The 22648-nt window shown below is 31.0% G+C and overlaps 1 protein-coding gene across 3 annotated transcripts in view; it reads left to right on the top strand.

The window, feature by feature from the left end:
* The window catches only part of DAAM (disheveled-associated activator of morphogenesis-like protein), a 173731-nt gene that overhangs the window by 16220 nt on the left and 134863 nt on the right, over positions 1 to 22648 (top strand). The window contains exon 1 of one of the 3 annotated variants that reach the window (XM_035354124.2): positions 11896 to 12051. The exons of 1 other annotated variant lie outside the window; for it this stretch is intronic. In XM_035354124.2, coding sequence (XP_035210015.2) covers positions 11998 to 12051 — 54 coding nt within the window. In that variant the 5' untranslated portion in view covers positions 11896 to 11997. Of the gene's footprint in view, positions 1 to 11895; positions 12052 to 22648 lie in introns of those variants that run through there. One more of the 3 variants, XM_035354123.2, reaches the window with a different exon arrangement.

Raw genomic sequence — 22648 nt, 5'->3', positions numbered from 1 at the left:
TGAAAACAGTGTCAATAATTGAATGATCTTCTTTCCGTACTTATATACAGTTGTCTGAATAAGTCAATCAAAACAACGCCCGATCATTTTACGAAAATAGCGATTGGGAATGATCAGATCATCTGTTGTTAATTTTCTTACGAACAGGAAATTGTTCATCTGCTATGAAGTGCGTTCACACTATCAAAGTTAAATTATTGGAAAACCATTTACTTTCTTATAAGCAAAAATAAATTAATCCCCATGAAGCACATAATGTAAATTTGATTTTGAAGGAATGCACATTACCTCTGCTTAGTGAGAACTATAATTGTATTGTGCAGAAAGGCATATGAACGATCGCATCTGAGATTGAGATACTTGGGGAATGAGGGAGCAATAACAAATGTGCAGAGTCGTTAGATTACTTTGAAGCAGCAGATGTTAAAAATGTGCAATGCCTTCGCCGGCACTCGAACCTGTACCTCTCGAATACGCGTCGAGTGTGCTACCGTTACATCACGAAGGCATGCTGGAAGGAGGAAGAAAATACCTTATATACTTTGCCTTTTAAATGGCGACCGCGGTTTGGGGCCCCAATCGCCAAATCCTGGTGGCGACGAATTATCGTCCACTACCCTTTTAGTCCGGGAGTCACTGTGGAGACCTTATATTTTACGTTGAAGAGGCGAAAAATGTGCACTGCCCTTACCGGGAAACCGAACCTGACCTCTCGAATACGTCCCGAGTGTGCCACCATTACACCACGAACGTATGATGGAAGATGGGAGAAAATATCTTATACATGATTTAGAACACAATTTCATACCCCTTTTTAAATAAGAGACAATGCTAATTTTTACAGAGTTCAATTTGTAGAAAAATTGAAAGTTACATTATTTAGAAAATAATAATTTTATTTTGAAAGCTTCTAATCAATTTCATGTCTCTTCTGATAAATTATGTTCTTATAGTAAATATATTTTGCTCCTGAAAAAATTGTCTACTGTTCTTTCGATTAAGCTTATTAGAATTCTGCATATCAATTATTTTATGGTAGAAATTAAATATATTTTTAGTGTGATAAAATAAAATTTTGGACTTCACGCACTGCATGCTTTACATTAAATCTGCAGTGAAATGCACTGTGATCTGACTGGTTTTATAATTATAAAAAAGTACTCGATGGCCCGCTGCCACCGATGAAACCTTTGGGAAAATTAGAACATTATCATTTGTATATCGAGAATCGGATTATTTTCAAGTAGTACGGATGGTTTATTTATGTTATGTCATATGGCATTACTGATATAAGCTGCTCTTTAGAAAAGTAGATTGTCTGTTACAAGGCAAGACTAATATTTATTTTAGAATGCAGCTGCAGTACAACACGCAACATGGAAATTACATATAAATGTTTATACGAAAACTATGCTTTTTTTATTGTAATGTTTTTATTGCAATGCAGATTGCAATGTTTATACGAGAACTGCACCCCCCCAAAAAAAACTTCAATTGCACTTTTCTTTTCAAATTCTTTTTAGAAATTGCGAAATTCCTTCCTACCATGTTAATGGACTTCTGTTGTTACATTGGGGTACATTGGCTAATTTTATTGAAGAAATATCCCCTAGCACTTTGGCAAAACTTTCTTGATTATAAAACAGTGTCCCTTATGAAAATGTTTTACTAATAAACCACTATGTCTTTAGTGATTGCTTTCTTTCCTGTATAGTCTTTAATCTTTTGCCATTAAAGTCCAATATTAAAACTCTTTAGCGCAGCTTTAATCGTCAGCACTGTGATGATGGAATTAAATCATAAGTAATAAATTTATAGGAATCCGCTTTCGAGTCTAAGAATCCGTAATCTATGTCACATTAGCAAGAGGAATCCTGCCATCGCAACTTCATTCATTTTGTTTTTCCCTCCCTCATTTACGTATGATAGATGATTTACGTGTGATAAGAAAACTCCATCAACTGAGCCAACTGAAGTGAAAAGAGAAGCAAGACTAATGTGTTTCTAATGGTTGTACGCTGATTTCGATAATAACCGTCTTGAATAAACATAATGATTTACGTATTATTTACCTGATGTCGAGCATTATGTTTATGGCATTATTCTCATTTCTCTTAATAAAACCGCTTTTGGAATTAATTAATTCTTTAAGTTATCTTCGTTTTGAAAGTAACTGTGTGTTCGCATCTACATTAATGCAAACTGATTTCCATTTTGGTATGCTGTTAATGGGATCTTAAGCATATGTCGAGATTTTCAATTAAAGGAAAAGTTCAAGTTTAAAAATCAATAAGCTGAAAATGCAGAATTTTTTTTTGCCATTTGGGCCATCAATCTCATAGACCAAAATAAAAACTTTTTACTCTTACTTCCAGCTATGATGTTACAAAAAATGGAACAGGACTAGAAAAGAACTTTACTTTTTCTTTGCTAATTCCGCTGGTTGTAGTCAAAAATACAGATAAATTCGAAAACTCTGTCTCTCTAAATATCCTAAATAAGCTCGAAACTAACGATGACAAACAAAATTTACGATCTTCACTTTGCAGATTAGGTTTTAAATAGTGAATTAATTAAATATCCTCATTATAATCTGCATATGTTTATTACTTCTTTAATGTTAATTAAGATTTCAATAAATTAACTGCGTTGTTTGTTTATCGAGTTTTACATAATTCTTTTCCAAGACCTAGTCCATTGCAACTTAAACTTTGAATAACTTTAATACATTTTATTACTGAGAATATTAAATTGCTTGTAAAAATGACATAAATTATGTACGTTCTTAATTTTTAACAAACCTGCATTGGGATTTGAAATGGAAATTTTACCATTCTCATTTTAGTATCACGTGTTTTATTCAATGTATAGGCGAAACTGAAGGAAGAAGGAAAAAAAACTGAGTAGCTGAAAATTCGACTTGTTGAAAAAAACTTTAATTTTAAAATCTACATTTCAACATTCAGTACGACTTATTGAGCATTTCAGCATAACATGAGTAATCAAAATTCCACTTGATTTTTCATTATTATTTCACCTTTTAAGATATATGTTTTCGACTTGAATTTAATGATTGTATTTTTCATTTACTTAAACAGCTTTCTGTTAATGACGGTTTAATATCACGTCTCTTCCTATTTCTTGGACTGTATAGTTGTCAGTAGTCACTGCAATAATTCAAATAAATTAATAATATTCAAGATTAGCTTTTCCTAAGTAAGGAAATAAAAATATGGAATATTTTCTAATTTGTTTACAATCAGGTTCTTAAGAACCGCGAAATATAAAAAATACTTTTGATACAATACGTCGTCTTACAACTAGTCTTTACGCGTTCTTTAGCAGTGTGTATACAATATTTTAAAGTATTTATTTTACTCTGAATCTTTTACATACGGTGAGCTCCAAATTTCTTTGGTTGTATTTGTAACTATTTAAAAATTTCAAATACTGTTTCGTCATTTCAATTTTTCTACGCAGACACCTTTATTCTATTTATTTCTCTTTTACACTGAAGAAGTCCTGAACAGAATAATGTATGAACAGATTTATTTTATATCTTTACGAATGCTTTAAATATTATTCATTTTTATTAGCGCCATATTCATTTTCAGCAACCACTTCATCAAACCTTAGAAAATATTTCAAGAGAGGTCATTCACTTGAATTAAATTAGCAACTAGTTGCACATCGAAATCTTTTTGTATGAAAAGTACTTCCGGTTGTTGAATGAACGAATTCTGTCAAATTCTCTTGTTTGTAAGATACCGAAAAATAAAATGAATAATCTTCGATTCACTTATTGAGCTGTTTGTTTTCAAGATCACGATGGTTAGAGGCTACTTTCAGGGGTGGGAAGTAATTTTGTTCAATGCTATATTCGAGGTCCGCGTGTTTTTTTTTTTTTTTTTTAAATTATTATTTTTATTATTATTTTTTTTCCTGTAATTAGAGGGAATTAAGAGGAAGTTTTTGAATTAAGATTTCAAGCAGAGTTATTGTAACATGTTTTAAAAATCTCTCCCATTCTGTCAACAAACGTGGGATAAAATTACGATAACATTTGTAAAGTTCATTGTTAACTAACTGAATTTTCTCTCGAGGTGAAACGAAGTTATAGGAATTATCAAATGAATGATTGAGGAAAATGTGAATGCACAGGTGCGTTCCATTCTAGATTATATGAGCAATACTAAATTAAGACTAAAGTTTTATTCACCATAATATTTCCTGACACATAAAATTTCAGTTAATATATCTACCAGTTTACTCCTACGCTTTCCTTTTAGCATCATATCTTCCTTCATGTTTAGAAAACAGAATTCGATTTTAGTATAAAATTTGAAAGATTTTTATGCATTAAGGAAAGGGAATATAGATTACAGAATATTTCCAAATTTAAGAGTTTCTCATTATCTTTTATTTTCCTAACTATCGAAAGAAAAAGATAGGTGCTTCTTTTCTGATTTTTAGCTCATTTTATAACACAATTATTGTTTTAAGTATTGAAGGTCATTGACTTAAACAGTAAATTTCAGAACAGAACTTAATGACTGCAGCAGCAATCAGAGTGGATAGTTAAAAACGTTTCTTGAACTTTCACTTTCTATTCTCTTAACTATTACTTCAAAATTAAACAGTCACATTGATCAATCGAATGCTACACAGCAATTCAAAAACTACGTAAATGAGGTGATATAATTGAGAAAAATTGTAAAATATAAACAGAATCAGCAACAGGGAAACGGGTATCGTTATACTGACAGAATAATTTTTAGCAAAAGGTGATTTGAATTACTTGGGATTTAACAGCAGTGGCATGAAATTCACTGGATTTCTGCAATCATTCTGCAGTCAAATTCGATTAAAGTACAATTAAAAACACCATGCTATAAAGCATAGAAAAGCCAATCAAATTATAAATAATCAATTATAAATTGGGATTTTAAGAACAGTTTAAATAAGTATTGCTCTTTAAACCATAGCAACAACTAACGTGTTGAGTATTTATTTAGGAAAAGGAAAATAGGAAAATGAATATATATATATATATTCATTTATACGTATATACATGTTTGTTAATATATATATATATATATTTACGTATATACATGTTTGTTAATATATATATATATATATTAAAAACGTTACCAGGTCCAAAGTGACAGTAAATACTGCTTATTTAACTATTAATGCGAAATTTTTATCGTTTCGCTCGAAACTTTCTAGCACTAAATTTCCCACAGAATACAGATGATGTCAGATAATATTGCAACGTTTTATGTAAAATAATATTTTAACATCAAATGATGTTTTTAGTGTAAAATTTAATTCTAGTAAATACATTTCTTTGCAGTTAAAACAAAAGCCTTATAAAATGTGCTGAGATGTCAATGGTAGAAGACAAATGAAGAATACGCAATAGGCGATTTATTAAAAATTGCTTAAAATAATAAACTAATTTTAAATAGTTTCATGAGTTTTTGTCCTTTAGATAAAATTTTTATCTTGATAATGGATTAGAAAACAAAATATTTTGCTTTTTCATTCAAACCAAAATTAATCTTTTTTTTTAAAACAAAAAGCATTTTTAAAATAATTAAATGAAAAGGTTTTTACTATCTTACTGCAAACTAGTTAAAAAAACAGAGGTGACATCTAAAAATACAGAATTTTCTCATAAGTGATATTATTTTATCTCATTAAAAAAATTCTGATTAAATCTATTTAAGATTACAGCTTTAAACAGAAATTTACACTTTTAAAGAAACCTATGTATATTAAACATGAAATTAATTGAAGAAAAACTAAATTATGAATATGTAACTGTATTAAAAAAGAGAGATCTGCTCCTAAATAAGCAGTTAAGAGTTTTTCTTTTTTTGGGGGGGGAGGGGACGATAAGTTTAACAAGTTAAAAAATTCTGATTAAATCTATTTAAAATTACAGCTTTAAACAGAAATCTACGCTTATAAAGAAACCTATGTATATTATACCTGAAATTAATTAAAGAGAAATAAAATTATGCATATATAACTTTATAAAAGGAAAAAACGAGAGATCTACTTTTAAATAATCAGTTAATGAGATTTTTTGTATCAGTTAAAATTTTATCTTCTGCCCTCATTTATTGCCTAGCCTATTATAATTAAAAAATAGATCCCGAAAGAGCCTGTGAGGGTCTCTAAATTACTAGCGTCAAAAGCAAAGCGCATAACTCTGAAGAAGCTTTTTCTGACTGGTTCTAAAATCCAGCGGTAATCTTTGTCGTCTCTTTGTGGCACTGTGCAGAGAAAACTAACAGAAGTAAATCATTTATTACGCTGTTTTGAGTTATTTTCTCCGACAAGATATTGAGCTGCTTTGGATGGAAAATTAATAGTCGCTGTACATCAATACAAAATTCACTGACTTCTTAGCCTATGCTTCTGATTATTTGCTTGCTTTCGTTCTATTTAAAAATAAATTTAACAATGAAATACATTCCCTTGAAAAATAAATGTCCACATCACAGCAAAACTGCTGTAAAGTATTAAGATAAAATTCAATTTACTTTTGAGCAAGAGGATATACGTGCTAGAAAATAATACAATGCAGAAAAATGTAATGAGAAAAAATTAGGAAACATGAATGTATAGAAAGGCAAGAAGTTATTGTTATACATTTACAATAAAACTGTTCATGTGACAAGGAAAGTTATTATTTTGTATGTGATTTTAATTCGAATGCTCCTCTCTCTCTCTATATATATCTAATAACTTGGCTTGGTAGATAGATGGATAAATGTATAAACCAGAAACTTGCAGACGTGGCCGAATTCAGTTGTTTCCTTTTTATTCACGGTTGTCATACATTTATATTTAATCCAATCCAAATCAAATCGGTGCTACAGCGCCTCGTTCTTAAAGAACGTTTTACATTGGATAAACTTGAAAATATACTTTTTGAAGGCATGTTGCTATAACGAAGGGGGAGAGAGCAAAGAGAGGCGAACAAAGGAGAGCGACCAAAAAGAAGAGAGCGAGATTGCGCAGCAAAGACTTTTTATACCAAGGCATGATTACATTAAACAGATTATATTACAAGATATTGAGCTGCTTTGGATGGAAAATTAATAGTCGCTGTACATCAATACAAAATTCACTGACTTCTTAGCCTATGCTTCTGATTATTTGCTTGCTTTCGTTCTATTTAAAAATAAATTTAACAATGAAATACATTCCCTTGAAAAATAAATGTCCACATCACAGCAAAACTGCTGTAAAGTATTAAGATAAAATTCAATTTACTTTTGAGCAAGAGGATATACGTGCTAGAAAATAATACAATGCAGAAAAATGTAATGAGAAAAAATTAGGAAACATGAATGTATAGAAAGGCAAGAAGTTATTGTTATACATTTACATTACATTAAGCGATTGATACAATACATTAAGCGATTGAGTCCAATTTGGAAAAAGTTTTTGTTTCTTAAAAGTAATTTTTAGAGTCCTCTTAAATTTTTTTAATATTCAATCCAAAAGTCTTCGTGTTTTACAGTGCACATAATTATAATTCTTCAGAGAAGGCTTTTCAAAACGTTTCACAGATCAGCACAAATGTAAGAATTTCATACATCCATTACTTAGATTATTATTAATCATAACAAAACTCAAGAATAAATGAAACTAATTTTCGTATTTAAAAATTACATTTTAACATCTTGAATACTGTGATATTCTTACTGAAATTGTGGTTTCATAGTTGTTATTTAATTTCTAATTTCCTTGTTTTACACAAAACTGGAAGGCCCTACAGTACTTCAAAATAAATATTTCTATCATATTGGGCATATCCACTTTGGCTGACTGGTGTGTAAATGCATCAGTGGTCAAGGACATGCTCGGGAGTTGCTTGTAAAGGACCCCCATTCCTTACCTAAGGTAATTAGCGTTTGTGAACTACACTACAGCATTCCATAATTAAAAAAATAATTCTATATTTTAAAAAATATACTCATCAATAAATGAGAGCCTACAACTTTATAAGGAGGGTATACAAACGGAAAAATAACAGCCTCTTTTTCTGAACCAGTACTCCCTCAACATACCTTAACTTTACAAACAATTACTCATTAATTATAACATTTATTTACCATAATTTCGATTAACTTTTTTTTTTACATTTTACTTTAAATTATATTATCCATATTTAGTTCAATTTTATTATAATTGATTATTATAATAATTAATTCATTTCTAAAATTATTGATTATTAAATTATTCTTATATTCATTATAACAATATTCAATATCAAAATATTTAATATATTAAAATCCAAAACACAATTTTCTATAATTTTTTGTACTAATATTTAAAATTATTTCCTTCATTTTTCATGTTCACTTCATTCTCGAAATTCTTAACAATAATATTTTACAAAATTCTTAACAATAATATTTCTCCAAGCAATTTCAAAATCCTTTACATTAATTCAAAAATGTTTACAAAAATTCAAAAGTATAATTATTAATAATATTACAGTTTAATAACTTTTTTTGAAAATATTTTAAAATCTTAAAATTCGTTACTCAATTTATTATGTATAATTATTAAGAATTAAATTGCTGATAGCACAAAACTTTCATTTGATATTTCATTAAATAGTGCTTCATTATATAAAAAAAAGTAGTAAGAAAGCAGCATTACTTGCTCACATTTTTTTCAGAATAGAACCAATTAATGAATAAATTATTCGTAATTTAAACGCAATTATGCTAAACAAGTGAAATTAATTTTCTTGCGTGTACTTCAAGAAGATTCTATAAGCAGAAAGTGATGACCTTGGAGCAACATAGCTTTTAAACATTCGTTGAATCACTTTCACTTTAGAATTACAATTCTTGATTACTTTTGAGGAATATGTAGTTTAATACACCAGAAAACGGCTAAACAGAACAATTAACGGGATCCTTTTCCCCCACTTCTTCATATTGTCGATGAATTCCGTTACGCAATTGAGGATTTCAAGAGATAGTTGATAAAATATTCAGACACTGGGATGAAGTTGAAAATTAACACATTATGTAACTCTGATACTTTTTTTTTTTTATTGATGGAGTGGCACATATAGATTCATAGTATCCTGTCATATATATATAGATAGATATAATTTATTTACTAAAGAAATCATTCAGTTATAACACACACACACACATATATATACATATTATTCAGTTTTTCAGTTGCATATATCATTTCAGCGTACATTCCTAGATATAGACTATCTTAAAATAATAAAGTACTCAATGTTAGAATGGAATAACACTATCTGTATAGGATTGTGTATGAAAAGGAAAAGAGGTGTTTATTTGCGTTTCCTACAGGGAAAATTTCAGAAGTTTATGTGTCTGTTTTAATCCCACAAGAAAGTCTGATTTTGCATTACGCGTGTAGAACGCTAATTCATTCGTTTCAAAGCAAATTTTGAGTAATTACATTACATAATTTTACATTCTATTTTGAATGTAAATTTTCAAAATTTTTGACACCTTTATTTTTTTAAATTAGTTAATAGTTGATCACACTAATGATTTATATTAAATTTTGAATTCTATATTTTTCATTAAGTGCTTATAATACGTACAAATAAAAATGTTTCAAGAGGTTTTATTTATTTATTTATTCTTAATTAACTTTAACAATGGAATGGTCTTGGGGAAGAAAGCTTGTGAAAAATGTCACTGTTGACACACTACTTAAATTTATTGACTAATCTGCATATGAAGTACAGGACGGAAAATTAGATGCTTGAATTTTTTTTTTTCTTTTTAAAAATCGATAAAAATTAAATATACTCATTTTTATAGCCCGTTTGTTTAGTTCTACGAGCATAAGGACTGTGAGCCTCTCCATTATACAATCTAAGGAATACCTCTTATTTATAGTCATCCACTTCGTGTTCAACTCAACTTTCATTCATTTTGCGTTTGACCAGCTATGTCTTTGGAAAGACTGCATCTGAAGGCGCAACATTCCTTTTCAAAGCGTTGAGCCTGACCGCAAGTAACTTGCGGTCAGACTGAACTCCCTCTATGGAGGAAAGGAGAGGTCTATTAAATAGCTCATATTGTCTGTATTCCACGTCTTCCGTGAGCAGAGTTAGAATAAGAGAAGGGAATTGCCTTTTCTGGGTACTAGAATATCTTAGTACTATGCATGTATATATACTAAAATGCAAAACACACATGAAACAAATTTTTATTCTGTGGTATATCGGCAAATAATCTTTTCATGTCTAAGGACTAGTGCTCTAAGCGTTTGAGGCAATTTACATTCTGAACGTACATTACATACATGAGAAAACAATCTCTAGATAGAATCTGTAGTATAGTGAACCATAGCATTTTCACATCTAACATCTAAAAAACAAGCAATCAAAAAAAAAAAAAAAAAAAAAAAGGTAAGTGCAATTGGAAGTAAATTTCAGACTACCGTCTTATATTTAATACTATAATGCTGTATAACTGTGTTTACTTTAAAAAATAATACAGAACATTCAGTAACAAAAACTCTTAATTAGTCACTAGATTGCTAGGTGGAAATTGTTAACTAAAATGAAGGTTAATAATGATGAAAAATACACTACAGATACAATTTCTGGTTAAATGCACGATGAACCCACGTATATGCATTCACTGTCTGTTCATATAGTTCGATGGTTAGAATTCTAAAATATTCAAAAGGAGCATTTCACTCGCTAGATTTTCATTGGGTTAGATGAATGTCAAAGACATTTCCAGACCGAATAAAGAACAGCTAAATTATTAACGAACAATTCTAATGTTATTTATTTCTAGCCCAAAGAGTAGTATCTGAAAATGCCATTTATGAATTTTTGTTAAGAAGAGTATCAAAATCGCTGAATTACTGAGGCAAAAGAAGAATGTATAGTACACAATTATTACTTCTTATTTAAGTTATCGGACGTTAAGACTTTGATGTTTGATTTTACAATAATTATTACACTGCAATTTAAATGAATGTTTTTCAGTTATTCATCAATTTATCTTACATAAGTGGCTCATATATTCCTAGGAATTTAGCTTCATGTTAGCAAATAAAAAATTCTGCTTATTACTTACGCTTAAGTAAAGGATTTTGCCATGTGAAACGCTTGTTTTGAAAAGAACTATATATGAAACACTTCGTATACTTGCTGATTCACACTTTTCTTCCAAATGTTTAGTGCTCATAAGTATAAACTCTAAGCCTCCATTGAGTTTTCGGCTATTTATAATAATATGCTAATATACTCTGCAGTGACAAAATTTTCCATTAATTTAGAAAATGTATGATTAAGCGTATAAACATTTGAAAAATCTTAGAATCTTTGCATAGAGTGTTTTTTTTTTTTTTTTGTTTTTTTGTACCCTTAAAAATAGCATACCTAGAATATGATTTTTTTTTTTTTTTTTTTTATTTTCACGTTGCGAACCTTTCTTAATTGATCTCAAATAATGAAAAAGAACCGCAAAATGTTTTTTTTTTTTTTTTAATACTTCCTCTCCTTACAAATATTACTCTTGACCGCAAGTGCGATGCTTTAATGTCTCTTTTCTTAAGGACCCCTTCAGTTACTCTTTCGTTGACAGCATTTGTAACAATTTGTTTCTTCGAACGCATATGGAATGACCGCACGTAAGTTGACACCATTCAATCGACGACCGGAACGATCGAAACCCTGATAGCTCCCCCATCCTCCCACATGGACGCGAGGGGAGCTGGCGAAAGGGGAACAATAAGTGGGTCGTTGGGGTTGTGCCGTTCGTCACGTGACGGCTGAGACACGCGTTGACTCAACGCGCATGCGCAGAGGCTTCTGCTGACCCTATCGGAGTAGGCAGACGACGTTTTCGTTCATTCGAGGTGTGATACAAAGGTAGTGTGCGAGCAGAGAGAAGGAAAGAGAGCGGCAGCTCAAATGATGTACTTGACGTAGGTCCACTGAACCTTCGGATGTGCAGGTCAAGAGCAGGATCACGCTACCCGATGGATCCGACCCATTTCAAGGTGAGTTTTACGCTCCATGCATTCATTTAGACAGTTACGAAAGGGTTGAACAAGCTGCGGTCATTTTTTTAACAGCCGGCGAGACCAGATTGTTGACGATTTTTTTCGCTTATGGCCCGAATTAGAAAAGATCGGTCAACTCCCCGGTCATGCAATACAAGTGTGGACAAAATAAGTCTTTGTTTGGGTTCTAAAATTGTAACGGAAGAGAAAATGTTCACAAAAGCCATTCGCTGTTTTATGCCAAGCAATTGGATCTATTAATAGTCATATCTTAAAGCACCGCTTCCAACGGGCTCCTACAATGGATGAATATGTTTAAATTACGAAATAAACACTAATACATAATATTTTTGTACAGTTGCAGTTTGTTTCTAAATTCTCTGGAAAAATGAACCGTGGGGTTTATGCTTGTCAAAAATTTTTAAGTTACTCTGTTTTGACTTATGTCTAATATTTCTTCTTTCCTTCCCCCTCCTTTTTTTTTTAGTTACGTAAGTTTTTTTCAATAGTTTTTTAGATTTTATACTTTTCTTTGGAAATTTATTTAATGCTGCTAAAAACAAATGACATTGCTTACCTTTTGCTGAATTTCCTCTTTGCTACATCATAATAAGCTATGGAAATAGTCTTAGCATCCTCCTTAATTTCTTCAAAATTCCATATCTTGCGCTGCATTTGTCACTCAACTTTGCAACAGGCAAACAACGAACCTAAGAATTGGAGGTATATGTGATTTGAAATTAATGCCGTATGTTTGCTTCCGAAAAAGTTGTTAATTTGTTTTCCTTATAAAACTTAAAAACAAAAGTTTATTTGCTGAAAACTAATGTATAATACAGTCAATATGATGTTAATTAGACTTTCTTAAAATTCAAATGCATGTTGCAGATGTAAAGACAACTGTGTCGTTGTTGTTATATGTATATCCCGTTGTGATACAGCAAATAAGATAGGCGCTAAATTCTGGATTGACGTTATTCTGTCACAATGCTTAGCTGACATATTTTTCATCATTTTTATGATTTTAATTATTCTGTGGATACCTTAAATGTTCTTTTATATATTATATTGTAATTCCAGTGTTTTATTGACTTTTATTTATGTTTTGAATATTGAAAATCCAATCAATGAGTCAACATACAACTCGTTTATTGTGAAGCAACTTAAGAGGATAACGGGCTGTTATGAAATGTGGTGGCGAATAAAGTATTAATTCTTTTTGCTGGAATCTCACAAAATTCATTCATGTGAGCATCAGGTTAGCGAACTTCCTATGTGCAATATGCTACATCAGGGCGTTGGTTTTTGCTACCAATAAATCTTTTATGTAAACCTTTCACATGAAAAATTGCTTCCGACTTCTGGAGAAACAAAAAAAAAAAAAAAAAAAAAAAAATGTAGGTTTCTATTGTATTTAAAAGCTTGTGTCAGTGTTCTGCAGACTACTAGACTTAAAGCGAGTTATCGCTTTAATCTGTAACAAATACCCAAGTTTCAAGAAGGTTAAAATAACTTTTTTTATTTAATTCTTTAATGAACAGAGAAGCACTCTTTGTGCGACAGATGGACTTCCGCTTCTTGTGTGTATTTAAATTAACGTGAGATATTATTAAATACAAATGTAGGTAATGTAGCCTGCGACTACCACACAAAAAAATGACTACTTAAGGTGGCCCAAGAATAATTAGCGGCGCATGTTTTAAATATCGGCTAGTAAGATTCTAAAGCCGGACATAAACTTAGCCAGAGCTGGCGATGGTAAATAATAGCAAGACGAAGCTACCAGAAGCTCTAACTCTAAACATTCAAACATCCATCTTAAATACACGATAACTAATTTGCATTCTAGTGAGGACTACTGAAAGAAGCTATAGTAAAGGTTCAAATCATAATAACTGGTTTAGTTAGCATAAAACCTTATTTATTGATATAATCAAGCAATCAATATTGCAAAATCGTACGTTTTTACTGTACTACTCTTGCTATATTAGTTGTTTAATATACTAAGATTCGCATGAAAAATTAAAGTAAAGAAGACAGATAAATCCATTTTTATAGAAAATTTTCTTATGTTTTACATCGATTTTAGATGGACTGACTGATTATAATGAAACTAAAATACATGTATTCTTGTATTAACTAAGGTACTATTATTAACAAGACTCGAAAAATGAGAATATCCAGATGAAATGTGTTCTTTTTCATCTTCGTAGCACCGACACAGGGAAGAAAGAAATCGATTCGCACGCTTCATACGCTTGGAAGAATATCGACCATCATCTGTTAGGATACGAGAAATCGAAAAACCTTGAAATGGAATTCTGTGTAGACATCTGTGCCTTACTGATTTTAGAATTCACAATGAAGTCATATGAAATGAAAGTTAATACATATTTGTGCTGTTTCTAACGTATTTTTGATAAACCATACAGATTAATAAATATTTTTCATTGCTTACTCTTTAAAATATACATATCTCTTCTTATAATTCCTTAACGCAACTAAATATATAGTAGCTTAAGGTCACGGCCATTAGAAAATCTGAATCTGGGCAAAAATTAATAACTGCATTAAAAGCGCATTCAGTATTATCTATTAACTAATATTTGTATTATACTTCTTATAGTAAAAGCACAAAAATAAGACTGTTCAGAGGTCAGATCTTGCTTGATTCGGAAACACTAATTTTAAAATTAAAATTTAAGATGAAATAAAAAAATATTATCAAGCGAATAATTAATAGTTTATTTATCATCAAAGAAGACATGTTGCATTTATCCAAATGAAGCCGTGCTAAAGAAAAGGAAAATAATCGCCTGATAAAAAAGTAAACAATTTTTTTGCTGTGAAAGGAAAAATCATGCTGATTGTACATAAAAATTAATAATATAAAGTGAAATATTCTACATTCAAATAAAAGCAGAAGCTGCATTTTTTAAAATGATTTAACTTTTTAATTAACTAACAGAATATCTCTATAGAAAATACGATGTTCGAAAATCAGATAACTTATTTATTCTTTTTCGAGGATTTCTGTTTACATTTGCTGCATTGTTGTTTACTGGATAGAACATTTGCAGCTTTTACTTCATTTCCTGTACTTCTTTAAAAACTTTATATACTGTCTTGGTTATTACTATATTATTTTTTTAATAAATACACAAACACAAAATCATTCATATTTAAAATGTTTGTATCTTTCGGGAAATTATTGTTATTTTCGTGTTCGAAGTATTTTGTAGCACCTAAAACGAGCTTAACTAACTGATATCTAATTAGCCGTGTCACATTGCAGGTGTGTTAGCTTAGTCGCGAATGCATACGGGCAACCCCAGAGTGACTCATTAATACAAGCACGACTGACTGTTACTTCCTGTGGTTATCTCTAACAGAACTTTGCCCTTCTGAGGTTAGAATAGGCTTCTATCTGCTTAACCACTTCCATGAGCTGAAGGAGTTTAAGGGTAGTTTTTCTTTGGAAAGGGCGTAGAAGATCATTTTGTGTATCTATGAATATCTGGTTGTAATTAGGATTTTCAATGCTAATTCCTTACCCAAAAATATCGATTTCGACCAACTTCCGGTAAGATAAACCTAGCTGAATATACTTAAATATTTTTTTATTTTTTTTTTATTTTACGAAATTTGAGCAGTGGAATGCATTGAAAGTGCAAAATGTAAATGAAATCGTGTGATGAAAGTTATAAAAGTAAGACATATCGACAAAGAATACATGTTAGAAATCATTCGCCGTTGACCGGGTACATGCTTGTAAACATTCCTAGCGAATGGCCAAATCACCCATCTAGCTATCTGATTACCAAGAACGTTGCCTAGTACCCTGCGAGAAGGAGATCAAAGCATACATATACAGCAAAGCCTTATGTCGGAATCGAAGCCATACCTTTGGTTTTAAGCTGACAGTCAGCCTTCGCTAACCGCTTTACATATTAGAAAAACTGCCATGTTGAATAGTAATATTAGCGAATGGGAAGAATTTTGTGACCAATTAAATAAAATGTAACCTAGATTTAAATTATTTCTAGAGTCATACTTGATTAGAATTCTAAGAATTCCCTTTAAATTATAAATCAGAGATACGTAATTCCTACATACATTCGAAGTAGCATACCAAATAAGATGAAATTAAAATTTATATATTTCCTATGGAGCTCGTGAACGGCTATTTTTTTTACTCCTTGTTGTCAATGCGTGCTTATGTGTTGCACCTTATTATAATGTTTGGATAAATGAATGAACTTTATAATTTATATTAACATGAATTTTATAAGATCAGCAATGAGGAAGAGGACGGGTATTAAATACGTAATTAATAAAATTTGTTTGAAATACAAAGATGTATTTTGAAAAATATTATCTTCAAAACCAAGCGACTTTCGTTCCATGTACGATATAAATTGTTTTAATACATATAGTTTCAAAGTATTGCGATAATTATAAGAAAATGTGTAAATATGTCTAATTTTGTGGAATTAAATTATCGAATACATATAAATTAGGGATTTATTATTGCTAGCTTGTGCTTTTATATTTGAATTATGTCGTTATAAAATTAAGTTTCAAAATTGATGCATTCGTGTCAAACACTTTATTAATGATGCACGAAATATTTGCGTATAACTGAATCTTAGTTATAAAATAAGAATATATTAATTCTTCCATGATTTTTAGTCTTCAGAAATCTGAATCCTATCTCTTAATGTTCAAGCTGAAACTTATTTTTTATGTTATTAATACTGTTAGACTATAATTATATGAAAAAACTCAAGTCTGCGCTGTATTTAATAACATTAAATGTCATTAATAATTAGATAGAATGTATTTATTGCAATTTGTGAACTCGGTACTTAAATTGTGGCTTAATTTAGCCTATAAAGCACAAGTTATTTAGAATCGTTAACATTTTTTACTGCACTGCATATAAAAATTATGTATGTAAAAGCATTTGAAACCTTTATCAACATTTCAAAACTGCCGATATATTTTAATTGCCGTCTAAGATACTCGAGTTTTCCCAAAATATAGCACAGCTATTGGATATCTGAAGGGGAAACGTCGTGTTTTATGTTAAAGTTATAAATCCTTACTGTAGTATATGCATTAACTTTGAGATTAAGCACTAAACATTATTATGACAAAAATGTATTATTGTGTGTGGGTTATAATAAATGCTTATTTCATTATTTTTCCTGTGTAAAATGTAAATATTTAGAAAGAACATGGACCTGTCTTCCGGCTTAGAAAGAAAAGATGCTTTTCCAGTTACCTAACGTTTTATTAATTTTCAGCAGCACTTAGTATTTATTACCCGAGTTTGAATAACTAGGGCATGAAAGGATGATTTCATATGAAGCTAAACTATTAACAAAGTTTAGTTTTGCAACCAGGCAAAATTTTTCTTTCTTTTAATATTCAAAATATCAAATAAGTCCCTCCCGTGAAGCTTAATAGCTTCAAGTGCTTCTCAAAACCGTTTTTCCGTTAACTAATAGTATGTTGCGGTTAAAATTCTTAAACCATTTTTTTAGTCCTTTAAAAAGCTATAATTGTTTGAATTTTACAGCTTCCTACAGAGGTTTTGATCATTATACAACTCCTTTAGAAGTGCATTAAATTGATTGCTAATTAACTGCTTGAAATAGTTCGTGGATAAACAATGCTAACCTTTACTCAATGTAATTAATTAAAATTTTTACGAGATAAGCGGATTAACTTATTGTTTTTTTTTTGATTATTTGTTTGGTTTATTTAATTATGGTAAAGCATGGTAATTTTACCTGCTTAAGAGGAGGGATGCCTTTGTGGAGAATTAACCTCGTATTATAGCGAAGTACATGAGAGCTCTCTAGATAGAAAATGTTCATGGAGGACTTTTCATAACATTTTCCAGACTTGTATCTATGCATTTAACCCTGAGGATAGATTAGAAATGGTATTTTGCCCTGGAAAAGCAGAAAACTTTTGAAAGATATCCCTGTTAATTAATTTTCTGAAACTTCATGAAAAGCAGAATAACACACAGTTTATTTTTTTCTCTACTGCTGTTTGTCAGTGTTGCATAGTCTTAAATTTTGTCCTTTGATTAGTATTAAAACTCAGAATTTTCCATATGTTAGATCATTTAATCATTGATGGATGGATTAAAAAAAACTGTGAGTGAGAAACATCCTTTTCCTTTCACTTGTGTTGTCAAGCATCCGTCCACTTGTGCAAGACAGATATTTTCTCTTCACTAGTGTCACTTGGACACTTCCTTTTCACGTGTGTTGAACAGCATTTGAGATCCTCTTTTTTTAACTTGCATCAAAGACTGGATATCTTTAGACAATCAAATTCCGCTTATACACTCAAGCCCATTTTATTTCTTTTTCTCTTCCGAAAACATCATTTCCATGACAAACGGTTACACATTTCTTTGCTAAAACATGTGGAAATTCTTTGGGAAGAACGTGCTTATATCATTTCGTGTTATACAAGTTAGTTTTATTTTACCAAAATTTAAACCTTTTACGTTAAATAAATGTAAACAACTTGCTTCTTATTATTTTGTATCTAACAGAAATCTTGCAATCGAATTCTCGATCTCTTTTTATTATGTGGATTGCATTGGAGCGGATTATCGGGATTACAGCATGCTAAGACTATCTGTCTAAGGCAAGGGATGTCATGGAGCACTTTCTAAGGAAAACTGGATCGTAGTCACGTAACACGTGACAAAAACACGATGCAGGCAACCTCTTCACCGTGATTTGACTTAAGTCGAACTACCGTTGCTCTGCAGGCTTACTGTTCGACCGTTGATGAGCCATGTGAATTGGATATAAATCAACATATTTAGAGGGTGCATTTATACGTTATATACATCATTAAAACGTTAATGAAGTATGTTCTTGACGATTTCCATATGTAAGACTGTAAGGAATTATTGCACTACCCCGTGCGTATTCTCTGGTTGTAGATAGTTAGCATGCTGAAGTGGTAGTTGGAAGATATAATTTTCTAGTTTCAGTGAGGACCTAGTTGATTTTTCAGGCTATCTGTTCAGACAAAACTAATGGTTTCTACCATGGCATCCGAAGGAAAATGCGGTAGACAATAAATACCTCGTCAGGTCTCGTGCCTCTCTTGGTCGACCAGATCCCGGGCCTCTCATCAGTTGTTCTTTAAGTAATGAGTGATATGGAAATTATCACATTCCCCCCTTTCGTACTGTCATGCTGTAAGTGGTTAGCTTGTCCAGTTAGCATAGGAATATCCGTGGTTTAAATTCGATGGAAATATAGTTGATTTTTCTTGTCTTTGTGGCTGAGTGGTTAAGACCTCTGAATATTGAATGTTCGACACATGTTCAATCTCAAGAAAAACGGACAGCTGCAGTGGACAGTTTTCGTGGTCCGAATAACCTAACCGATAATTCTAACAGTTCCTGCAAGACTGAGAATACCATTGGAAATTTAAGGCAATGAGACGAATTATGCAGTGGAACGACCATCGCTTTAAATTCAGTTGATTTTTTAGAAGTGAGCATCTGAAGAGGAAATATTCAGAGTGTGATCCTAGAAGTAATGTTTTTAGTTTCAAAGAGTAATAATCTCTTATTTTTATATGAACACATTTATATATCTCAAAATCTTACCTTAGTTTTTTAATACAATAATAAACTGCCACATATTTCAGTAACAACAGCATAAAATAACAGCTTTAATATGAAATAGTGCTTCAAGAGGATTAAAGCTGTGGAAGTGCATTTATGGCTTCTGCAACGCACTTTCGAAGATTGAATTAGCATAATCTTGCTGTTGTGGCACGAAAGTTCGCAAAGGTCAGTTAATTATATCTTCTCGGGTACAACACCCGAGAAATTACAGTTACTTGATAAATCTGAAGACCTCCTCCTGCTAAGATGCATTTTCCTCCCTGCAATAATTGCGTTATGGAAATGTTAAATCTCAAAGAAACCTTTGGACCAAGCAAATCTTGTTTTAATTGAATATGAAGCGCTAAACAATGCTTATATGTGCAACTTTTATACTTGGAATTGTAGTGGCCTTTCTCAGAATAGTTATTTTTATTATTTCTTACAGATTTCTTTAAGCTGGGATTGTTGTTTTATGACATTTTCTTCAGAACGTAAATCTAATAATACAGTGAGTCATTATAGAATGTTTTCGCAAATTAAATGTAAAAGTTTAGTTTGTTTCTAATGGCAAAACAATTTACAAAATAGGAATATCAAGGACAATAGGTGTTAATAATTACAATACAATTAACTGTTTTAAAAGTTATCTAGCTTTACCAGTATAAGGCTGCTTCGGAATGATCACGAAATTCTCAACAAAGATGTTGCATGGATTGGTGAGACACCAAGTCCATGGCACTTGCTCTACTTCGCTGGAACAAGTGCATATTGCGAATAATGACAAAAACGCATAATTTTAGTCCATAAGTTTCTGTATGTTCAATATAACATAACAAATTGTCTAGTAACTTATCATATTTATCCATGATAGCAGTTAAGAAGTACTTAAGGGCAGAGACTTCAAAGCTGCCGATCTGGTCTACAAGGGTTTTATCACAAGTAGCGCATACACAAAAAATAAAAGCATGAAAAATAAAAGAAAGAGGATCAGAATTACCACGATCCAATTACTTAAAATTTGGAACTGTTTATGTGATGCGATTACCATAAAGGTAAAGAGATGCATGTAGCATAGACGAGAGCGTAGCTGCTGTTTGGCAAGATATTTATAGACCAGTCCATAGTAAATAACTCCGAGATGAAAAATATTCAGTTTCTGGTACATATGATTGTTTCATGTACCATGGCGCATTACATATTGTTGGATTCTTTATGAGTATGCCCAGCAAGCATAACACAACAAAAATGCTGTCTTAGGCGCTAGTCTAAATTTAAAAGTAATTTTTCAGTTTTAATTAGCAGTATTCTTCATATTATCCTTGATGCGAAATGCATTTCATGTTTTTTCCTCCATGTGTAATGAGAATACTGACCACTTTTGGTTAGAAAATCCTCTACAAAGGCAACTCTCCCCGTAGACTAGATAGCCTTTGTGTGTTTTATCATGATCTAATGAATAAATATATAAATAAATCTAGCCAAATGCTTTCCTCTGTGGAATCTATGTTGCATAAAGAAGAAAACGACAGTGGAGTAGAAAGATCCGCTACTGCTCTCAAGTTAATTCAGAAATTTCGCAATTTAAAATAGAATTAAATTAAATTTATCTTTTAAAATAACTCTGGAGCCAAATTTTATTGCCAATGTTCCAGATTGTTTTGACGCGTACCTCTGCATCTAATTAAGACTTTGATTTGCAGCAAAAACTTTTCTCTTAAAATTCGACAATAGATTAAATGTATGACAAATTTACATTATTTACAAGATAAATTAAAATGTAACGAATGTTTATAGTGAGGATACACTGCTGTCAATTTGTAATCTCGTCATTTTATAATCTTGTCAATCTTTAATATACACAGCTATGAACTTTCGAAATTTGAATAAATAAACATTGTAATGACTATAATAATATTAGTACAAAACTGTTGTTTTCATTTCAGATACAGTTTGGCTGTTGCTCCAGTGTTATTCCATTAAATAAAAACGAAACTTTTTAAACTGACAAAACATTGAAATGTATTTAAAAATGTATCAGAAAACATATCCTTCGTTTTTACGCGTCGGGACTATATTCGGTGCATCAAGGAACTAATTTATGGCGTTTAATACTAATCGGAAGATAATAAGCCTTCTGAATCCAGTTCTCGCTCAGGAAGCTAAACAATGCGTAGCTTTGCAAAAAATGATGGTTAGATGATTGAGATGGGTTCTATTACCGGGCTATGACTTTGTTCTCATCTGTTGTGAGATCTCGCTGATCATATGGACATGGATCGCTGTCGATGTTCTTCCTCAGTTCTTGCCTTGGGGCAGTCTGATGAAGAAGTTTGTTAACTTGATGATAACTACAGTCGTTTTTATTTTAAATGTATCCTTTGATTGTTGCTTATCAGAAGGTTGTCAAAGCATATCGTTTGAAAATTTTTCAGAAGACTAAACTATAATTCATCCTACTCTAAGCAATATTTCCATTAAGAAGCTTGGTATCTTTAAAATAAGAAGTTTTTCGAATTAAGCACAATTAGTTTTAATCAGTTGCAATACCCTGCAAGCATTGTTCAATTTCGGATAGAAACTACGCAAAGCCTTGAAAAGCACTCTGTAATAAATATGTTTCAAATATATTTTAATGAACTGGGAAGATATTTTCCCCAAAGATCTATTACGAATAAAGGTATACAAAGAGGTTAAATTTAAACGGAAACATACTGTGTGATATAAAAAGAATCTCATTTTGTATGTTTTCAATGCGTTACTTTATTGCATACGAGAAAACTATGATAATTCCTACGCAGTTAAATATTTACGAAAACAGATCCTGGAGCGAAACTATAAACTATTCTTAGAAGTCCTCTAGAAACAAAATTCAATAAAACTGGTTAAAAATAATATATATATGTATTCCAAATAATTTTTGTCTTGAAGCAGCAA

Source organism: Stegodyphus dumicola, chromosome X2 (assembly GCF_044657685.1).
Source record: "Stegodyphus dumicola isolate Sdum_Otavi_A_Nest chromosome X2, ASM4465768v1".
In the NCBI taxonomy this organism is placed as follows: domain Eukaryota; kingdom Metazoa; phylum Arthropoda; class Arachnida; order Araneae; family Eresidae; genus Stegodyphus; species Stegodyphus dumicola.
This window is presented reverse-complemented; position numbering and strand designations above follow the sequence as displayed.